Source organism: Garra rufa, chromosome 16 (genome assembly GCF_049309525.1).
Source record: "Garra rufa chromosome 16, GarRuf1.0, whole genome shotgun sequence".
Classification (NCBI taxonomy): Eukaryota; Metazoa; Chordata; class Actinopteri; order Cypriniformes; family Cyprinidae; genus Garra; species Garra rufa.
The window spans coordinates 11477360-11499356 of NC_133376.1; the positions used below are offsets into that span (position 1 = coordinate 11477360).

At 40.0% G+C, this 21997-nt stretch overlaps 1 protein-coding gene across 1 annotated transcript; it reads left to right on the forward strand.

Moving 5' to 3' along the window:
- The first annotated feature begins 17604 nt into the window (after positions 1-17604).
- Positions 17605-20368, forward strand: LOC141288030 (protocadherin-10). Its single transcript, XM_073820152.1, has one exon. The coding sequence runs from the start codon at positions 17789-17791 to the stop codon at positions 20366-20368; it is 2580 nt and encodes an 859-aa protein (XP_073676253.1). The 5' UTR covers positions 17605-17788.
- Positions 20369-21997: the final 1629 nt, after the last annotated feature.

Genomic DNA, 21997 nt, shown 5'->3' on the forward strand with positions numbered 1-21997 from the left:
CCATTCAGCCGTTCTCCTGTTCTGGCGATATCACTTTTAGCATAGCTTAACATAGATCATTGAATCCTATTAGACCAATAGCATCGCGTTCAAAAATAACCAATGAGTTTCAGTATTTGTCCTAATTAAAACTTGACTCTTCTGCAGTTATGTCGTGTACTAAGATTGGCGGAAAATGTAAAGATGCAATTTTCTAGGCCGATAAGATTAGGAACTACACTCCCATTCTGGTGTAATAGTCAAGGAAGTTTGCTGCCGTAATATGGACGCAGCAGGCGCAGTAATATCACGCAGCACCTGAAATTAGTTCCCAGCTGGGTAACTTCCAATGAGGAACGCTCCCTGTGAATGCAGTTGGTCACGTTGTGCTGCAATGTGCTGCGTGATATTACTGCGCCTGCTTCGGCCATGTTACGGCAGTAAACTTCACTAAATAACTACAGAAGAGTCCAGTTTTAAATAGGACAAATACCGAAACTCGATCATTTTTAAACGCGATGCTATTGGTCTAATAGGATTCAATGATCTATGCTAAGCTATGCTAAAAGTGATATCGCCAGAACAGGAGAACGGCTGAATGGATTTCAGAACAGTAAAACTCAACTTATTAACTCGGGGGGAGTTGGAGAATTAGCCTACTTCCAAAAAAAGTGGAGTGTTCCTTTAATAGTTCAATTGAAGCAGTTTCTATGCCGTTATTTTATTGACTAGTGCGCGTTATTGTAATGCGAGGGTGCATCTAAATGCGGGAGCACAAACCTCTTCTCCTGCAGGTGGATTCTCTTCACTCTCAAACAAAACAGACACGCTTACTCACGTACATGTGCGCACTCAGAAATCTAAATCGGCGTTTATGACAATGAATCAGTATTTACATAGCATAACAGTAGTAAATGTATCTGTCTCACATGTGTCCCGCATTGTCCCGCAAAATCACATCTACTGTCCCGCAACAGATCTATTGCCAGGTGGTCACCCTATGCTGCTGACGCAGGAGCTGGGATTCTGACGTAGAACCCTGATGCTCTGCTCCTTGTTTACAAGCAAAGAAAGACGTACAATGTACATAAAACAGATGATTTTAGACAGAAGATTTCGACAGAGAGGATGACTTGCTATGTTTTGCACAGCCTTACTTATTTGAACCAGATACAGACGATGAACTAAGAGAGATGGACGTTCCATGTCAGAACTACCTTTCTGAGCCATAAAACATTTCAGTTGTGTTGTGGTCTATACAAAGTCCGAAAGCTTTCGGGATTTAACCAAAAAATTCCGAAGATGAACGAAGGTCTTTTGGGTTTGGTACAACATGAGGTTAAGTAATTATTAGATTTTTTTTTTTCTTTTTTAAATTTGGGGTGAACTATCCCTTTTAAGTAAACAGCACTTATAATTCTCTCTCTGTCTCATAGTTGGCCTGTGGTTCTTAATTAAATTGTTTAATAGAAAACATGATTATGTGTCGAGTTTACTCAGCAGAAAATGAGCAGGACTGGTCTTCCACTGGATCAGTTTGTTTTTCCTTTTTTTCCCGTAATTGTTGTCACTCCCTCCAGTAGAAACCGTCTGTCATCTCGCTCTTTTCCTAGGCCGTTCACAGACCGACTGCGTCATTTACACCCAATTTCCGTCAAGTCTAGATGGAAACATCCACCGGTTACATCTAAACCAGCGTCCATCAGCGACTTAAAACATCATTATTGAGTTTCTGGCGGTCACATTTATACAAATGTTCCAGATGCCCACATTTACATAGATCAATTAAGACATATTGCAGACTTCCTTTGTTTTTAAATAAAGCTCATTTTAATGACTATACACCAAGTACTAATCCTAAAAGAAAACATTTGCGTTTTCAAAGAGGAAAAAAAAAACATTTATTTTATTAATGAATCGTTTTCCAATCGAGTCCAATTTTTCCAAATGTTCCTGACTGTCTGCACAAGGGAGATTTTGTCAGATTTAGCTAAATTCTAACGACTAATTTTCCCCTAAAGTATAGCTAAGTAAAAACACACACTTTGGCCTCATGTCCTCATCAAACTCCAGCTCTTTCATTCCACGTTCTTTATTAATCACCAGCTTTTACTCTCATTAAATCTCTGTGTGTGAGCCTACAGATCTGTTCTGTGTGTTATCACCCAAACACACCAGGGATTATACACACACAGGCAGGTCAGATAACTTTCCCATCTCTCCTCATTTGCCTTTTTCTATTCATCAGCTCTCGTGCTCATTTCTCATTGGTGAATGTGCTGTGCTGGTGAGGATGATGAGGATGAAAGGCTAATGATACAAATCAACTTCAAGTGAAGAGATCACCAGAGAGCGCTGCCTCCTTCAGGGAAGTGGTGGTACAACATGATTCTGTCAACAGGTATGTTCAGAATTGCATACTGTGCATGTATTTTCTGTATGCATGGAACATCCGAATGGCCAATTACAAAAGGCCAGATATGCATACAATTAGAGCACACTACATACAAAAAGACAGTTTCTTACTTCAGTGTTCAGAGATAAATCGGAAGTACAGAGGCAATGTGTGCACAGTGTACAGTGCAAAAAAAACATTCAGTATTCATTAAAATTAATTAACACAGTGAAATGCAAACTCAAAATATGACACAAACCTGCAATTATTAAATCTCAATTTATTAACCAATGTCTTTGCTGCTGATCTTTGATGATCCAGTTCAACCATTCTAATAATCTAAAATGAAACTTTTTAATATTAAAAACAAACAAGCAAGAACTGCCCAGACTGAAAAAGTAATATGAAAGTATGCAAAAGTAAAGTAACGCATTACTTTCCATAAAAAGTATCTAAGTAACGTAATTAGTTACTTTTTTTAGGGAGTAACGCAATATTGTAATGTATTACTTTTAAAAGCAACTTTCCCCAACACTGTTAATACGCATCCCAAAGTTTTAGGTTATGACTTACACACTGCAGCTTTATTTTTACACAAATTTGAAATGCAAACTAACTGTATTTGCTTTCCAGATTCTACCTGGAAGCCATGCAGTTTAATGTTGCATGTGCCAACAAAGTCTCGTAGAATGACCATACATTTTCTTTTTCCCAGACTTGTGGCCAGGATTTCTAAATTGCCTTGAATGTCCAGGCTTTGGCTTTGTTTTCCTATTTCCTTCATACACTATATGTACATAGGTCAAAGACATTAAGATGTCCACATGAAAAGAAATTTACAAAAGTGATTTTATGTCCATAGAAAGCAAGTAAAGTGTATATGTTTAAAGGGGTCATCGGATGCAAAACTCACTTTTGCATGTTGTTTCAACATTAATGTGTGTTGGCAGTTTGTGTATACAACCACCCTACAATGATAAAATCCACCCAGTGGTATTTTTTTAATCTTTAAAAGTAATATCCCCTTTATAAAATCAGGTCATTCTCAGCTTCTTGTCATTGTGACGACACACAGAGAGAGGCCGCTTCTGCGATTGACATGAACGCCTCACCTTAGACCCGCCCTCACCGAGCTGAAACAGTCCGACTCTGATCGCCATTGTGTCGACTCAGGTGCAGCTGAAGACAAGAATGTCTCCGATTGAGTGATTGAGGTGTTCTGTTGTTGGATGTAATAATGAACATAGCAGTCATCATTTACTCCCGACATCTGAGCCGCTGTTTTTGACAGGAAAGCACCGATCCTGATCTACATATGCATCTATGTCCGTGCGAATCATTCGTGATGCAGCTTCACCAACAGCAGAAGTGAGTTTAAGGGTTTTTTGCATCTATTCAAATGTCCTTTCTTAATAATGTGCTGGTTAACAAGTTTCACAGCTAAACGCTGCCAAATGTGGCTAAAGTAAACATTACGGCTCATCATCCCACGGCAGAGAGGGGAGGGGCAAGCAGAGCTCATTAGCATTTAAAGGAACACGCAACAGAATAGCTCGTTCTTAAAAGGGCTGATTTTGACAAGGTAAAAAGAGTGTTTTTACACTACCATTGAGAAGTATGTTATAGACCTCTCATTAAGACCCTAAAGAATCATATCAACTTGTGGAAAATGGGCACCCGATGACCACTTTAAGGTTTTAAATACGTTTTTTGGAGAATAAAATGTCAAAATTTGGTTGATAAAAATTGACATTGTCATTCAGTGTAACACAATATTTATGTAAAAATTCAAACAACATGCTTATTAAAATACAGTCAAGCCCGAAATTATTCATACCCCTGGCAAATTCTGACTTAAAGTTACTTATTCAACCAGGTTTTTTTGCACCGGAAATGACACAGGCTCCTCCCAAAAGATAATGATACGATGTACAAGAGGCATCATTGTGGAAAAAAATATTTCTCAGCTTATTTAAAATTATTCATACCCTTTGCAAACTGTCACAGTCTGTGGGAAAATCCATAGTTCTATACCATTCCAAATAGTCCAAGCTGTTCTAAAGCATCCTAATTACCCTGATTCATTGGGAACAGCTGTTTTAATCAACTCAACAGATGAAAAACAGAAGCTCTCTGCTGTTGGTTTGCGGATAGTCATGGCTAAGACAAAGAAGCTCACTGAGGACCTGCGGCTGCGCATTGTGGCTGCTGACCAGTCAGGAAAGGGCTATAAGACCATATCTAAATGTTCCAGTGGCTACAGTGCAGTATTATAAAAAATACAAGACGTTCTGCGCTGTGAAAAATCTCAGAAGACATGGTCGGGAGCCAAAAGTGACACCTGTGCTGGCCAGGAGGATAGTGAGAGAGGTAAAAAAAAAAGAATCCTAGGATCACCACTAAGGCCATACTGCTGAATCTGGGCTCTGCTGGTGGCAACATCTCAAGGCAGACAGTCCAACGGACACTGCACACCGCTGGGTTCCACGGATGCAGACCAAGGAGGACACCACTTCTCCAGATAAGGCACACAAAAGCCCGCTTGGTCTTTGCAAATGGTCATCTGGACAAAGAAGAAGACTTCTTGTCTTCGGTTTTATGGTCAGATGAAACAAACATTGAATTCTTTGGCCACAATGATGTAGCTTTCATTTGGCTTAAAAAAGGAGAAGCCTTCAACCCTAAGAACACCATCCCTACTGTCAAACATGGTGGTGGGAACCTAAGGTTTTGGGGTTTGTTTTTCAGCCGGTGGACCAGGGAAACTAATCACAGTTAACGGCACCGTGAAAAAGGAGCAATACATCAAATTCTCAACAACAACATCAGGCAGTCTGCAGAGAAACTTATCCTTGGGCACCAGCGGACATTTCAGCACGACAATGACCCAAAACACACAGCAAAAGTGGTGAAGAAATGGTTAGCAGACAAAAACATTAACGTTTTGCAGAGGCCCAGCTAGAGTTCTGACTTAAATTCAATTGAGAATCTGTGGAGGGAGCTAAAGCTATAATTCAGGGTGATGGCAGGGAGACACTCCAACCTGAAAGAGTTTGGAGCTCATTGCTAAAGATGAATGGGCAAAAATACCAGTGGAGACATGCAAAAAGCTGCTTAGCAATTATTTGATTGCTGTAATAGCCAATAAAGGCTTTTCTATTGATTATTGAGAAGGGTATGAATAATTTTGGACATGCCGCTTTTTTTTCAAATGTGAATAAAAGATGAGTAATATTTTTTTCCACAATGATGCCTCTTGTACATCATCTTATTATCTTCTGGGAGACGTCTGTGTCATTTCTAATTAAAAAAAAAAAAACTAAAAAAAAAAAAAAACTTGCTGGATGAATAAAAGTAACTTTAAGTCAGAATTTGCCAGGGGTATGAATAATTTCGGGCTTGACTGTATCTCTGTAGATCCCACCTCCTTATGCACCATGGTTGGTCGATTATGTGCAATTCCTGCAAACCATTTTTCAATCATTACTTCCATCAAGTATGAAAAACAAATCACAGACATTGTAGACCATTTTGAAATCCTGGCCAGGATATATCTGGGGGAAAAGGGCGTACAGTCACCCTAATGCATCATACTGCTGTTTATCATTGCATACTGCATGCTGTTTTTAGATATTATTTTATAAAAAAAAAAAACAAACAACAGTATACAGTATATAGTGTGCTCTGTGCAGCTAGTACTAGCATTCCCTTCTGAACATTGCCAGCGTTTCATTACAACACACAAATTGTGCTGTACAAGCCTCACTGATGTGCCGGTCACGGTTCTTTCTGTTCGCAGGAAATCTGGGAATGTTACATTGGACCTCGTGAACTTTGACTAGTATTCAGTGACACCGTTGGACGGGCCTGTGATCTGGTTATGTAACCAGATCTGCGATTGGTTAAATGTGACCCTGAGGGAAATTACGGATCTGTCATTGATATGAGTGGCCCCACCCACCTGTTAAGAATTTACTTTGCTCAATATATGTGTGTGTGTGTGTCTGTCTGTTCCAACATGTCTATGCCGTTTTTGCGGGAATTTTATAATCTTGTCCTGGAATACACGCTCTCGTCTGACACCCTTTTTCTCCTTCTTCTTTTTCTCGTTCCCCTCTTTGACAGCATTAATATGTTCAGTAGATCACGTTACACTTTCTCCCTATCCATCTCCTTGTGCCAAACTTCTCTTTCTGCAACCTTTCTTTTTCTTTCTCTGCCCTTTTTTTTCCAGTGGGACTCTTTCTATCCCTCTCTTTTTCTGTCTCTTATGTATACATATTCTCACAGACATACTTGCGTTTTCTCACGAACACACATGCGCTCCTCTCCAGGCCTCTCAGGTTGCTGCCATTTTCCATTTTTGAGTGCTCAGTAATAATAATAATATTAACGTGTGTGTAAGAGGTGTCGGGGCTGCCAGTCTCTTATAAATATGAGCCCTTTTCACTGGCAACCCGAGACCCCAGACCCGCCTTACGCCCGTTTACACAGCTGAATAACATGTGTAAGAAACTCTCTTCTTCTTTCTCTCTGTCTTTATTCTTCCATCTTACCCTCTCCCAGACAGAAACACCTCTTGTCTCACCACACCCAGCATTTCCATTTCCACTCTTTTCTTTGTCTGTTTGTCATGAATTCATTTGCTCTTTCTTTCTCTCTCTCTCTCTCTCTCTCTCTCTCTCTGTTTTAACCTCTGTCTTGCTGTCAAATTCTTACTCTCATAAAGAGTATTTCCCCCATTTTCTTCCCCATACAGTTTTTGGTTTGCTTCCAAATCCCAGAGCTCTACCTACATAGGCAGTATTTTAAGGCATCATAGGTGCACTGCAGCAATGATTTTCTTACATATTTTACAAACATCTAAACATTCCTAAATAAACATACATTTACTTGTGAAGCAAAATAATATTTAGTCTTGATTTCAGGGGGTGAAAACATTAGAATGAAGTGAGGCTAATATATGAAAATAGAACATGAAAAATAATTCAAATGGTGTCAAAATCTGACCTCATTGACATATTTGATTTTCAGAAAACAAGACTTATTATCTACTTTCACAAGTAAATGTATCTTAATGTAAGAATGTTTAGATATTTGTAATGGAAATAAAGACAAACATTTTTGTCTACATGGTTCCATAAAGAACCTTTAACATCTGAAGAATCTTTCTGTTTCACAAAAGGTTCTTTGTGGCAAACAAGGTTCTTCAGATTATAAAAAGGTAAGCAAGAGATGGTTCTTTAAAGAACTGAATGGTACTTTGTGGAACCAAAAATGGTTCTTCTATGGCATCGCTTGAAGAACCTTTTGAAGCACCTTTATTTTTAAGAGTGTAAGGGAGCTTAAATATGCTGCCTTTAAAAAAAATGTTCAGTAAAGCAAAATTTATGAATACTGTATTTATACTTATTGGAGTATCATTCATTGAGCAAAATGCTAGAACTACCTGTGTAGCAGTAGACAGCAAGACAGCTCACTAGGTTTTGGAACGGAGTCTTTCTCTTTCCATCTTTGCAATATTTTATAGTCTGTCTCTCTCTTTCTGTCTCTCCCCATTTCTCGTTCACATCTGGTGCAGTAATTACAGGTTATCACCCCACAGGGGGTGTTCGCACACACACACAGGCCGCTTTCTGGTTCATGTACCCGTAGGAAAGAAAAATCACAAATGAGATCTCTTTAATATCTCTGTTTCTTCTATGCAGAAAATTAGACTTTTTCTCTACTCTCCTGCTTAGGTTTCTCTTTAGTAAAAGACCCATCAGATACAAAAATCTCAAACTGTGCTCAGATTTAACTAGGCCATTTAGCATTTAATCAAAATGCTGTCAAAAAGCAGAGATCTTAATATGAACTCAAACAATCATTAAATTCCTACTGTTTGCCTCTATACTGTTACTGTCAATTATTAACTAATGAAAAAAAAAAGACATTCTTTAAGAAAAGAAAGTGATGCTTAATTTGTAGCATTTTTGAGGTTGTGGGAAGTTGTACAGCAATGTTTGCAACACCAAGGTCAGGTTTGGCACCCTGAGAATGTATTAACATATATGCAAGCCACTTTTAATGAAAGCATTTTTTGTTTTACAGAGCTTGGGTCTGTGTGGAATCAGTCTCATTCTCAAAGACCTGACAATCAACTGAGAGTGTCAAACACATCAGCTGTCTGAAGACTCCATTTCAGACAGGTGTGTGGAAAAACAACAGCAAACCGGAAACTCAGCATCTGTCTGCAGGTTCTGCTGATATTCTGTGGTCTTTGCTGCCCTCTTTTGGATAGTAGTTATATATTATTAGCAAGTTAAATATGTGACCCTGGACCACAAAACCAGTCTTAAGTAGCATGGGTATACAGGTATGTGCCAAAGAATTAGAATATCGAGGGAAAGTCCATTTATTTCGATAATTTGTTTCAAATAGTGAAACTTGAATGTTACATTAGTTCACTAAACACAAAGTGAAATATTTCAAGCCTTTATTTGTTTCAATTTTGATGATTATGGATTAAAGACTAAAAAAAAACAAATCCAGTATTTCACAAAATTAGAATATTTCATGTGACCAATAAAAAAAGGATCTTAAACATGTTGGCCTTCTGAAAAGTGTGTTAATGTACTGTATTATGTCCTCAGTACTTTGTTGGGCCTCCTTTTGCACTAATTACAGCATCAAGGCGGCGTGGCATGGAAGCGATCACCTTTGACACAGTTGAGGTGTTATGGTAGCCCAAGTTGCTTTGATATTGGCCTTCAGCTCGTCTGCATTTTGGGGTCTCTGTTCCCTCATCTTCCTTTTGACAATACCCCATAGATTTTCAATGGGGTTTAAGTCAAGCGAGTTTGCCGGCCAAACAAGTACAGTTATTCCATGGCTATTAAACCAGGTACTGGTAGTTTTGGTTTCGAGGGAAGGTGCCAAATCCTGCTGGAAAATAAAATCATCATCTCCAAAAAGCTTGCTGGCAGCAGGAAGCATGAAGTGCTCTGAAATGTCCTGGTAGGCAGCTGGGTTGACTGTGGACTTGATAAAAGACAATGGACCCACACCAGCAGATGACATGGCTCCCCAAACCATCACTGACTGTGGAAACTTCACACTAGACTTTAAGCAGCTTGACTTTTGTGCCTCTCTGGTCTTCCTCCAGACTCTGGGACCTTGATTTCCAAATGAAATGAAAAATTTGCTTTCATCTAAAAACAGGACTTGGGACCACTGGGCAACAGATCACTACTTTTTCTCCTTAGCCCAGCACAGATGCTTCTGACGTTGTTTTTGGTTAAGGAGTGGCTTGACGCATGGATGTGGTGGTTCTTGATGCACTGACACCAGCCTCAGTCCACTCCTTATGAAGGTCACCCCTGTCACTTGTGCACCTTTTCCGGCCGCATTTTTCCCTTCCTCTTAACACTCTGTTAATATACTTCGATACTGGGCTCTGTGAGCATCCAGCTTCTTTTGCAATTGCCTTTTGAGACTTTTCCTCCTTATGAAGGGTGTCAATGATGGTCTTCTGCAGTCTTCCCCATGATTCTGAAGCCATTTAAAGGCTGAGGAAACCTTTGCAGGTGTTTTGCGTTAATTAGCTGACTAGATTGGGACACAGGGAGCCTACAATATTGAACTTTGTCATAATATTCTAATTTTGTGAAATACTGGATTTTTTTTAATTTTTTTATCTTTAATCCACAATCATTAAAATTGAAACAAATAAAGGCTTGAAATATTTCACTTTGTGTGTAGTGAACTAATATAACATACAAGTTTCACTTTTTGAAACAAATTATTGAAATAAATGGACTTTCCCTCAATATTTTTGTAGCAATAGCCAAAAATACACTGTATGAATCAAAATGATAGATTTTTCTTTAATGCCAAAAATCATTAGATATTAAAGATCATGCTCCATGAAGATATTTAGTAAATTTCCTACTGTAAATATATCAAAACTTAATTTGTTGATTAGCAATACGCATTGCTAAGAACTTCATCTGAACAACTTTATTTTCTTAATATTTTTATTTTTTTGCACCCTCAGATTCCAGATTTTCTAATAGTTGTATCTCTGCCAAATATTGTCCTATCCTAAAAAAATAATACATTGATAAAAAGCTTTTGACCCTTATGACTAGTTTCATGGTCCAGGGTCAGATATAAACCTTCCGGTCTCCTTACACATACAGTAGGCCTATTAGGTGGTGATGCTGTAGTATGATATAAAGTGGCTCCAGAAAGTCTTTGCATATTTAAATCAGACTTTAAAATGCATAAATGCCTTTGCATATGATTAATAAAATATAAAGTACCAACTTTTCTCCCTAAAGTCTCTAAAAGTCTTTAGTGACCATATGGACTTTTACACTGTTTACAATGTTTACGTTGTTACATTTGCATTTTACAAAAAGATCTATTTAAAAACAATTCATCAAAGAATGCTCAAAAATGTATCCCAGTTTCCATTAAATATAAAGCACTAGAAATGTCAAAAGCATTAATAATAATCAGAAATGTTTCTTGAGCAGCAAATCAGCATATAAAATGTTTTCTGAGGGATCGTGTGGCACTGAATATTGGAGTAATTATGTTATAATTCAGCTTTGCATCACAGGTATGAATTACTTTTTAAAATATATTCAATATTTAGAATTGTAATATTTCAAAATATTTTTTTCTACTGAAATTTGTAGACTTTTTAAACTACTTTGTCGTTTTCCCCAAGCTGTAAAAACCACATATGTCCATTAGATGGCGCAATAAGACCGTGGAAATCCCCCTGTAAGTGTCCACCGTATTAAAACATAGTTTTATTAAAACCTAGCTAGGTTATATAATATAATCATCTGCGTTATCGCCGCGCGTTTTGATGGATGTTGTTTTATTGTAATAGGCTCACCGTCTTCAGTTTCGTAGTCAAAGTTTCGTTTTCTGTTGTTAAAGCGTTGGACTTCCGTTTTTCAGTGATTGATCTAGTTAAAGCACCTGTTCAGTGCTGCGTTTCTCGCGTTGGTTTAGCTCAGTGGTTACTTCAAGTCAGAGTTAGCTCATGGTCGATGGGTCACCGACGGCCAGAGATAAAACCACGGGCCCTGTCCAGCGTTTTGCATTTTTGGAGCTGTTAAAAATCTTGGTCTTCCCTTCACTAACTTCAAATGTTTTTGACCGCACAGAGGGTCAGTTATGGCCTATAAAACTGTTGGCCAGTCTGAAACTAAACTATTTTAATTTTAATTTTGTGTGTGTGTAAGTGTGTACCTACTTAACCACATTTGAGGAACAAATGTGTACCCTAAATTGAACAAAACCTCCTTTGGGGACGTCCTCATTTGTAAAACTGGTACAAAAATATTATGGTCAGTTATTGCATTCCTATTGCGGCTTACCTCGTATAGTGTGACAATCCCCTGCGATGTGCTCAACGAGTAGGCTATATAATGAAAGAAAAACGTTCATTAGTAAACCCTGAGAACTTTAACTTAAAATGTGACAAAGAGTAACAGTTTCCCCTAATTAATAATTATTAGGCTAATATGTGCCTCATGCTGTTTACTTTCGTTTTCTGCGTGAACTTGTTGCTCTTGCGTTGGTAGCCTATAGCTCAGTTGTTACTTCCGACCCATAGAAAGTCCATCTTAATGGCCATCGGGTGACCAGAGATTGAACCACGGGCATTTTCAGTAGGCCTGCTATTTTTGCCAACATGAACCTGTGCTTTCCCTCCTACATTGGTGTACACTAATAATCAGTGTTGGGGGTAACGCATTACAAGTAACGCGAGTTACATAATCAGATTACTTTTTTCAAGTAACTAGTAAAGTAACGTTTCCTTTATGTATTTAATCCCATTTCATTAACCAATGTCTTTGCTGCTGACCTTTTGTTGATCCAATTCAACCATATTAATAAGCATAACTTTAGATTGATTAACATTTGTGCTTTATTTTTCTCATTGCTGAAAAGTACTTTCCTACAGTTCTACAGTACAGACGTGAATTTATTTTCCTTCAGCCTTAGGCTTATTCATTTCACTTTTTGGTGTGAAAGGGCTTTTACAACAACCTTTTATATTAAAAACAGTCAATCAAGCCCTGCCCAGATTTAAAAAGTAATGCAAAAGTAATGGAACACATTACTTTCCATAAAAAGTAACTAAGTAACGTAATTAGTTACTTTTTTTACGGAGTAACGCAATATTGTAATGCATTACTTATAGAAGTAACTTTTCCCAACACTTCCCCAATAATTATTTATTTGTCAGACGAGTAAAATAAGAATATTGCAGCTCACCATGTAATTTAATTTTATATTAGTTAGTTCATAGTAAGGTTATTGTTTCCTTTAATAGGAGTGTTACTGTGGATCAGATCGCGGCTAGTTTTTGATTTTGAGTCAAAAGTCCAGTTACACAAACGTGTTGAAGTATATTTTTCTTAAATGTCAAGTCGGGGCAAGCTGTCGTGTTTTAAATATTAAAATACCAAAACTATATCAAAAACTATGAAATGTATTAATTACAATATGTTCGATATGTTATGTCTGTTTATAATATATATGTTTATAATATATGTTTACTTTAAAAATAACTTGTAAAATAGCAAAGGTGTTACTGTTTTAATTGTAGCCACAGAACTTATGCTAGTGTGTGTTTCACGTTATGTTCCTATTGTGACTTTAAGTCGGATTTCAGTCGATTGTTTCCGCGTTGGCGTAGCTCAGTGGTTACTTCCGATTGACCAAAAGATCAACATCTCATGGCTGCCGGGAGACCGGCGACCAGAGATCGAACCTCGGGCACTGTCCAACGTTTTTGTTTTTATAACAGGAGATAGCCTATTTTAATTACCATAATATGATTATATTGCTATTTTTTTTTACCTATATTTGAAAAACGCAATACAAAGTGGATTCAATTTCAATACAAGTTTCACTTTTTGTTGTAACACCTCGAGATGAACAGCAGATGGGGCTCAAAGATCATTTTTGAAACTCCAAACAAGCGCGTAGCATAGGGCAAGCTATCGTGTTTTAAATGTTATAAAACAAAAACTATAAAGTGTATTAATTCTAATATATATCGGGTTGATATTTTACACAACTGCTTTTTCATGTGTTATTTTAGACTTTATTTTAGAGTTTGTCGTAGGCTATCACGTGATTAAGTGTTATTTAAAGTCGATTGTCGGTCGAGGCGCTCTTGCGTTGGTTTGGCTCAGTGGTTACTTCCGATTGTTACCAAATCACACTCTCATGGCCGCTCCGGCGGCCCGGGATCGAACCTCGGGCACTGTCCAACGTTTTCATGTTTGATGCCATGAAATCTTGCTCTTTCGTTAGTCAGTGATTTGTATCTTCTTGCATTGAACGTACACTACTAGTCAAAAGTTTTTGGGCAGTAAGATTTTTTTTATTATTAGCCTATTATTTTTTAATTTTTTTTATAGAAGTCTCTTAGAAGCCTGCATTTATTTGATCCAAAATAAAGCAAAAGCAGTGATATTGTGAAATATTTTTACTATTTAAAATAACTGTTTTCAATTTTAATATATTTTAAAATGTAATGTATTCCTGTGATTTCAAAGCTGAATTTTTAGCATCATTACTCCACAGTCACATGATCCTTTAGAAATCATTCTAATATTCACATTTTCTGCTAAAAAAAAATAAAATAAAAAGGTTGAAAACAGCTTTCTTTGATGAATAAAAAGTTCAGAAGAACAGTATTTATCTGAAATATAAATCCTTTATAGCATTATTAACGTCTTTATTGTCACTTTTGATCGATTTAAAGCATCCTTGCTAAATGAAAGAATTAATTTCTATAATTTATTTTACCAAAATAAATAAATAAAAATATTAAATAAATAAATATACTCACTCCAAGCTTTTGAACTGTATAGTGTATAATGTTACAAAAACTTTTTATTTTTGGATCTTTCTGTTCATCAAAGAATCCTGAAAAAAAAATTACTCCGCTTTTTTAAATATTGATGATAATAATAATAAAAAATGTTTCTTGAACAGCAAGTCAGCAGGAGGATTTCTTAAGGATCATGTGACTCTGAAGACTGGAGTAATGATGTTGAAAATTTAGCTTTGACCACAAGAATAAATTCAATTTTAAATATATATTAAAATAAAAACAGTTATTTTAAAGTAGTAGTAGTAAAAATATTTCACAATATTACTGCCTTTGCTGTATTTTGGATCAAATAAATGCAGGCTTGGTGAGTAGAAGAGCCTTTAAAAAACATTTTTAAAAATTGCTGTCCAAAAACTTTTGACTGGTAGTGTATACACTATATGGTACATATAGTGTATACACATATATGTCTACATTTATTGTTGTTAAATTATAAAATCGACGCAAAATTAAGATGTAAGTCATAAAATAATATGACTATACAGCCATTTTTACATTCATTTGATTAAAAAAAGGAGAAAACATACGATTTAATTCCAATAGTTTCACTCCTCGTTGTTGTAACACTCCGAAATGAACAGCAGATGGAGCTCAAAGATCATTTTTGAAACTCCAGAATAACCGAATAGCATGAGGAACTATTTGATTTGTTTTATAATATAATTTATGATATATTTTATAAAACAGCCTACGTTTAATGATAGTTTTTTTTTCATTTGATATATTACTAACAGCCTGTTTATGCCACTTAGTTTATCAGTCATTTAACTTTACATTTATTATTTAAAGTAGACTGAAATGGGTAAAATCTCAGAACAGCAGCGTGTACGAGTCTAGACTTTACTTTCTGATGTCTTTTGTTAATGTGATTTCATCCTTTTCAGTCCCTGTGTATTTTATTCTCTAGGCCTATAAGAGGTATAAAGGCCATCTCTTTCTTTGTCATCATTTCTTTTCGTCTGTCTCTCTTTTCTTACTAAAGTATTCAACAGAGACAGACAGGGGTTTTGCAAGGTTACCGTGAGTGAGTTTAAATGGAGCTTGTGGTGAAAGTAATGGCACTCTCGCGCCCCGTGGACAATAAGCCGGCGGATGAAACGGGGCTTAAGGGCTCGTGTAATGCATGTTAATGTGACGGGCACCGTGAAATGCGCCGGGGATTATTTATCCAAAAACATTTGTATTCTTCTGTTGAAGAACGGCTGATCCCGGATAGCCGAGCACTAATCCGTCTCTCCGTTAATTAAAAAGAAGTCGAGAGCGGAGGAACTCCTGTTTTTTCAAATGTAATCATTTCTGCTGGAGCTTTACCATCTGCTGGAGGTTAAGTCTGACAGCAGATTGTATTCTGCGGTTATTTAAACCTGGGTGGAGGATTTCACCTCCCTACAGAGATAAGATGGGTCAGAGGAGGCCGAAATGTCGGAACACTTAAGAATATGCCTGCTGAAAGAAATATTTAAATGGTTTGCTGGACTCATTTTATGATGGCATGGTCAAGGTAGTGTTCACCTGGTCTAGTCAAATCTGACAAGCCTGATGGCCACCTAAAACCAGCAAATCATCTTAGGCTGGTTGAATGTTTTTTCCCTCTTTCCCTCAGCGGGGTTATTTCCTCATCCCTCAAGATGTGCCTATTGTAAATTGCAAACTCTAGGAATGTGTGTGTGTTTGGGTGTAGGCCTGCTATGAGGGAGAGACTGTGTTTTTGAGAGAGAAAGAGTCGTGCGCGTTCTTAATTAGAACATTCCTCTGAGGATGCTTCTGGGGAGCGCGCATCATCGACTGCTGAGGATTATCCATGAAAATTAAAGATTAGATTTGGGCGAACATGTGTCACTCTTTCTGAAGACACGATTCGGATTTGTCCCATCAAAACAATAACTTCCACAATCCATAATCTTATAAATCACTCGATCAGATCATATGCGAAAATATGTCAGTATTAATATAGCTGCTGCTTACAAGAACATACAAGACTATTTGGTTACATATCCGTGTTCTCGGAAATGGGAAAAGGCCCGGAGTCGCGGTATAGTAAAAAAAATAAAATAATTTTATATATACACACACACACACACGCACACACACACACACACACACACACACACACACACACACACACACACACACACACACACACACACACACACACACACACACACACACACATGTTTGTTTTTGTGAATTGTGGGGACATTCCATAGACGTAATGGTTTTTATACTGTACAAACGATATTTGCTATCACCCTACACCTTCCCTACACCTAAACCTAGCCCTCACAGGAGACTGTGCATATCTTTACATTCTCAAAAAAACGTATTCTGTATGATTTATAAGCCTTTTGAAAAGTGGGGACATGGGCAATGTCCTCATAAGTCACCCTCTCCTTGTAATACCTATGTCATACCCATGTTATTACACCAATTTGTGTCCTGATATGTCACAAAAACAAACACACACACACACACACACACACACACACAGGTTTATATGTTTTATGGGGACATTCCATAGACGTAATGGTTTTCATACTGTACAAACCGTATTTTCTATCGCCCTAACCCTACCCTACACCTAAACCTAGCCCTCACAGGAGATTGTGCAAACTTTTACTTCCTCAAAAAAACTCATTGTGCATGATTTATAAGCCTGTTTCCTCATGGGGACCTGAGAAATGTCCCCACAAGGTCAAAATTTACTGGTATTCCTATCCTTGTGGGGACATTTGGTCCCCATAACGTGATAAATACCAGGTACACACACACACACACACACACACACACACACACACACACACACACACACACACACACACACACACACACACACACACTTATCTGACAACTTAATCAAGAAGTCCTGATGGATTAATAGGGTTGCGTTCAAAATCCACCTGTAAATAAATAAGTTGCCCCCACTGTATGACCTCTCTGAACAAGGTCGCTAATGTATTAGAACTACAAACTGAGGACTGAAGCTTTTCAGAAATGAAAAGTTCAATGCCTTATGAGAAATTAAGTATTAATTGGTTTATTAACTGTCTCGCGTATTTCAGGGTGATTGCGCGCGCCCGGTAGCTCGCGAGTTAAACGTGTCAGTACAGTGATTATGCTCCGTGCTCTCATGTCGCCGTCCGCCAATACGATTCCTCCCCACCACACACACACACACACACCACCTCCCTCTCTCGTCTCACACACTCCTCAAAGCGTCTAACACACTGGAAAATCAAAGCGCTCGCCTCTCCTGCTCACACACTGCCTGTGCTGCGCGCAAAGCGCACAACCCAAGCGAGACTCCAAGTTTGCTGCGAATTTCCGTTCTGTTGTAAATCACATGCACTTTTTAGATTATTTTTATTCCACTTTGGATAACAATGCAAGTGTGTATTGTGTACCTAAATTGTTTCTCAAAAACTGTTTGACACAATCTTTAACAACTGAACATGAGCCTTCTCTGTGAAAGCAGCTGAAAATATCTGATTTTTAAGAAGATGGACCGGAGGCTTCCGAGGAGGAGATGGACGTTGGCAGGGCAGGTTGTGTGCCTGCTCCTGTGTGCGTGCGCACTGGACCGGGTTTTGGCGCAGATTCGCTATTCAGTTCCCGAGGAGTTGGAGCACGGGGCTTTCGTTGGAAATATCGCAGAGGACTTGGGCTTGGACGTGGCCAAATTGTCTTCACGGAGATTCCGGATTGTATCCGGGGCTAGAAAACAATATTTAGAAGTGAATTTGGAGAATGGAATTCTGTTTGTGAACGAGAAGATCGACCGCGAGGAGCTATGTGAACAAAGTCCCGTTTGTTTCCTGCACTTGCAGGTGGTCATTGAAAGTCCTTTGGAACTGTACCGGGTGGAAGTGGAGATCTTGGACGTGAATGATAACGCACCGAGTTTCCCATGGAGCGAGTTTAATCTGGAGATCACAGAATCTGCTGCGCCGAGCTCCCGGTTTCCGCTGGAGAGCGCGCAGGATCTGGATGTGGGCTCGAACTCTCTCCGCTCATACTTGCTGAGCGCCAATCAGCACTTCGTGCTGGACATTCAGACGCGTAACGACGGTAGCAAGTTTGCAGAACTCGTTCTGCAATCGCCGTTGGACCGAGAGCAGCAGAAGACGCACGAGATGGTGCTCACGGCCGTGGACGGTGGCTCCCCGTTGCGCTCCGGCACGGCTCAGATCACCGTAACTGTGCTGGACGCGAATGACAACGTGCCGGTGTTCGACCGCTCCGTATATCGGGTCAGCTTGGTGGAGAACGCGCCTAGAGGCACGCTTGTGCTCAAACTGAACGCCACGGACCTAGATGAAGGTGCAAACGGAGAGATCACCTATTCGTTCAGCGGGCACGCGCCTCTGAAGGTGCGCGAGCTGTTCAGCGTGGATTCTCACTCGGGTGAGATCCGGGTGAAGGGAATCGTGGACTACGAGAGGGCCAGCGTGTACGAGCTCTATGTGCAGGCGAAAGACAAGGGTCCCTCAGCCGTGGCCGTGCATTGTAAAGTGCTGGTCGATATTCTGGACGTGAACGACAATGCGCCCGAGGTCATATTAACCTCTGTGTCAACACCTGTTCAGGAGGACGCGCCTCCGGGCACGGTGATAGCCGTGATCAGTGTAATGGACCGCGACTCCGGAGAGAACGGGGCTGTGGATTGCCAGATCCCTGGAAATGTGCCCTTCCAGCTGCACTCCTCTTTTAAAAACTATTACACACTCGTGACTAGCGAGTTTCTCGACAGAGAGTCTGTCTCGGAGTACAACATCACCCTCACGGCGCGAGATCTGGGCTCGCCTCCGCTGTCCACCAGGAAGACAATTCTGGTTCAAGTGTCTGACATTAACGACAACCCGCCGCGCTTCATTCAGCCCTCATACACTGTATATGTGACCGAGAATAACGCTCCAGGCGCTTCCATTTGCTCGGTGACCGCATTCGATTCAGACTCTAATCAGAACGCCTATTTGTCTTACTCCATCCTGGAGGGTCAGATCCAGGGCATGCCGGTGTCCACTTATGTCTCAATCAATTCTGATAACGGCAACATCTACGCGCTGCGCTCGTTCGATTATGAGCAGCTCCGGAACTTTCAGATCCGCGTCCAGGCGCAGGACGCGGGCTTCCCGCCGCTCAGCAGCAACGTGACCGTCAATGTGTTCGTTTTGGATCAGAATGACAACGCGCCGGTCATCCTGTCCCCGCTGCCCAGAAACGGCACTGTTGCTACTGAAATGGTGCCCAGGTCGGTGGACGCTGGGTACCTTGTGGCTAAAATCACGGCGCTTGACGCGGACGCGGGGCAGAACTCTCGCCTGTCATATCAGATGCTGCAGGCGACAGATCCCGGGCTTTTCAGCGTGGCTTTATACACCGGGGAGATCAGGACGATCCGCCGCTTTGTAGACAAAGATGCCATCAGGCAAAGACTCGTTATACTTGTCAAGGACAACGGGCAGCCGCCGCTCTCGGCCACCGTGTCCATCATTCTGTCGGTGGTGGACAGCGTGCCGGAGTCGCTGTCCGACTTCGGTGACCTCTCTCTCAGCCCCCAGCCCCCGTCTAACCTCGCGCTCTATTTAATCGTGTCACTGAGTACCGTCTCGCTCATCTTCCTCGTGGCCATCATCGTCCTGGCGGCCGTGAAATGCTACAAAGACCGAGACTCCCTCGGCGGTTACGCGCTCTCCTCACTCGGCGCCGCTTGCTGCAGCTTTGAACCGGAACCGCCCGCCGAGGTGTTCAAAAAGTCTAATCTCAACCTGCAGATCTCCACCGGCGCCAAAGTGCCCACGAACTGCGTGGAGGTAAACAGCAATCCTGGAAATCTCTCTCAAGCTTACTGCTACAAAGTGTGTTTGACGCCCGAATCTGCAAAGAGCGACTTTATGTTTCTCAAGCCTTGCAGTCCCGGCACACCGAGAAATAACGCGGCGAGAGGAGCGGATAACCTGGCGCTGAGCTCACAGAGCCGCTGCTCGTCCGTGAACAACGGAGCGACTACACCGAACGAGGTAAAACTGCATTCACCCTCTTTCTTTAACATCAACTTGCTCACTGAGTTTGTCAGGTGATCTTTATTTTGAGTCACTTTCGTGAAGGACATATATTAATGCACATAAGTGTGAAATATGTGGTTGGACGAGATGAATTGGCTATCGATTATCTATAAATGCACAAAAGAACAACTGGAGGGCGCGAATTATTTGACAATACATATTTCATACCTCTAAAGTCAGTCAATGACCTTGATTGAGAGTGAACGAGCGTCTCTAGACAGCAGCATCTTCCTGAGAAACGGAGGACAATGCGCGTCTTTTAGCACTCTAGCTAGTTTTTCCTTTGTTTATGTGCTCTCTCTCTCTCTTACTATATATATATTAATCTCTCTAAAATGTTGCGGAAACGGAAATGTAGACAAAAAGAACATTAAAAATGTTTTTTAATGCTTCTTTGCTGTTAATGTGGTCAGCTTAAAATATTAACAGTCTGTCTCTAACCTTCAACAGGGGAAGCTTTTAGTTCTCTTCTGTTGCATTTAGGCACAGACATTCTTTGTCAACTGTATATCAAGGGCGCGCGCACACACATACACAAGCTAATTATCCAGTACACAATGGCACACGGACGCGGACTGGTTTCTTCCATAATGGGGCTGGGGAAATGAAAGCATTAGGGAGCGAGCAGGAGCCGATGGAGACGTGTCGCGCCTGTAGATTCTGCCACTTTGCCCTCATAGAACGAGAGCGAGAGAGAAACCGTGTGTGTGTGTGTGCGTGTGCGTGTGCGTGCGCGTTCTGTTAATATCCACTAGGTGGAAACGTCAGGCTGTAAAATGTAAACGTGCCCACTTCGGTTATTATTCAATTGTCAGGGTGACCTATCGGAGAGCCAGGTGTGACCTTGCCGTGGGTCAGTGAACTTCTTATAACTTGTGAAGAATAAACTCGTCCACTGAGGGAACTGCAACCTATAGAATTTGTCTCATATAGAAAATTCATGAAAGCCTCTTTTATACTCCTGATTTTCCTACTGGGCAGGTCACTGGCCAACACATTTAGGACAAATTCTGCCCTTAGGGGTTTAAAACCCCCCTCAAACTAATGTACAACTATTCCGTGCAGTCAGAGCTACTTACAGGATTTCTTCTGGGAATATATTAAAGCTGGAAAATTCTGTATAAATTCACCAGAGCTGCAGCGGAAAATGCAAACGCACGGGAGTTTCTAAAATAAAACGAGAAATTAAATTAAATTGAATTCGTCGGACAGTTAAATGCGTTTTCGAAATTAATTTCCTGCCCACTGCGGTTTCCTTTGAAGATTAAAATCGTATGTCGGTGTTCTAATTATCTACGGAAGGTATTTTGAAGAACGGTTCTAATAATAAGCTTACATGGCGCTCTCCTTATGAAAGTCTCTAAGCGAATTAATAGAGCGTGGAATCCATACTTTCTCTCTCTCTCTTTGACATGGAATAAATAACACCCCCATTCTCCTCCTCCTCCACCTTCTCCACCCCCGCCGCATCTCTGAGGATGAAAGAGAAGACCGTGACACTACAGTCATTGCTCAAGGCACCACAGCTCCGAAAAAAATGACGTGCGATTCGCACGTTTGGCCACAAGGAGGCATACAAGATTCCTGCCTAATATCATTCAAAGTGCTGGTGGACATTTTATACTCTCAAGAGTTTCAAAAAAG

What these genes read in the sequence shown, in the direction of transcription:
- LOC141288030 (XM_073820152.1), top strand. Translation starts at nt 17,789, where the DNA reads ATGGACCGGAGGCTTCCGAGGAGGAGATGGACGTTGGCAGGGCAGGTT.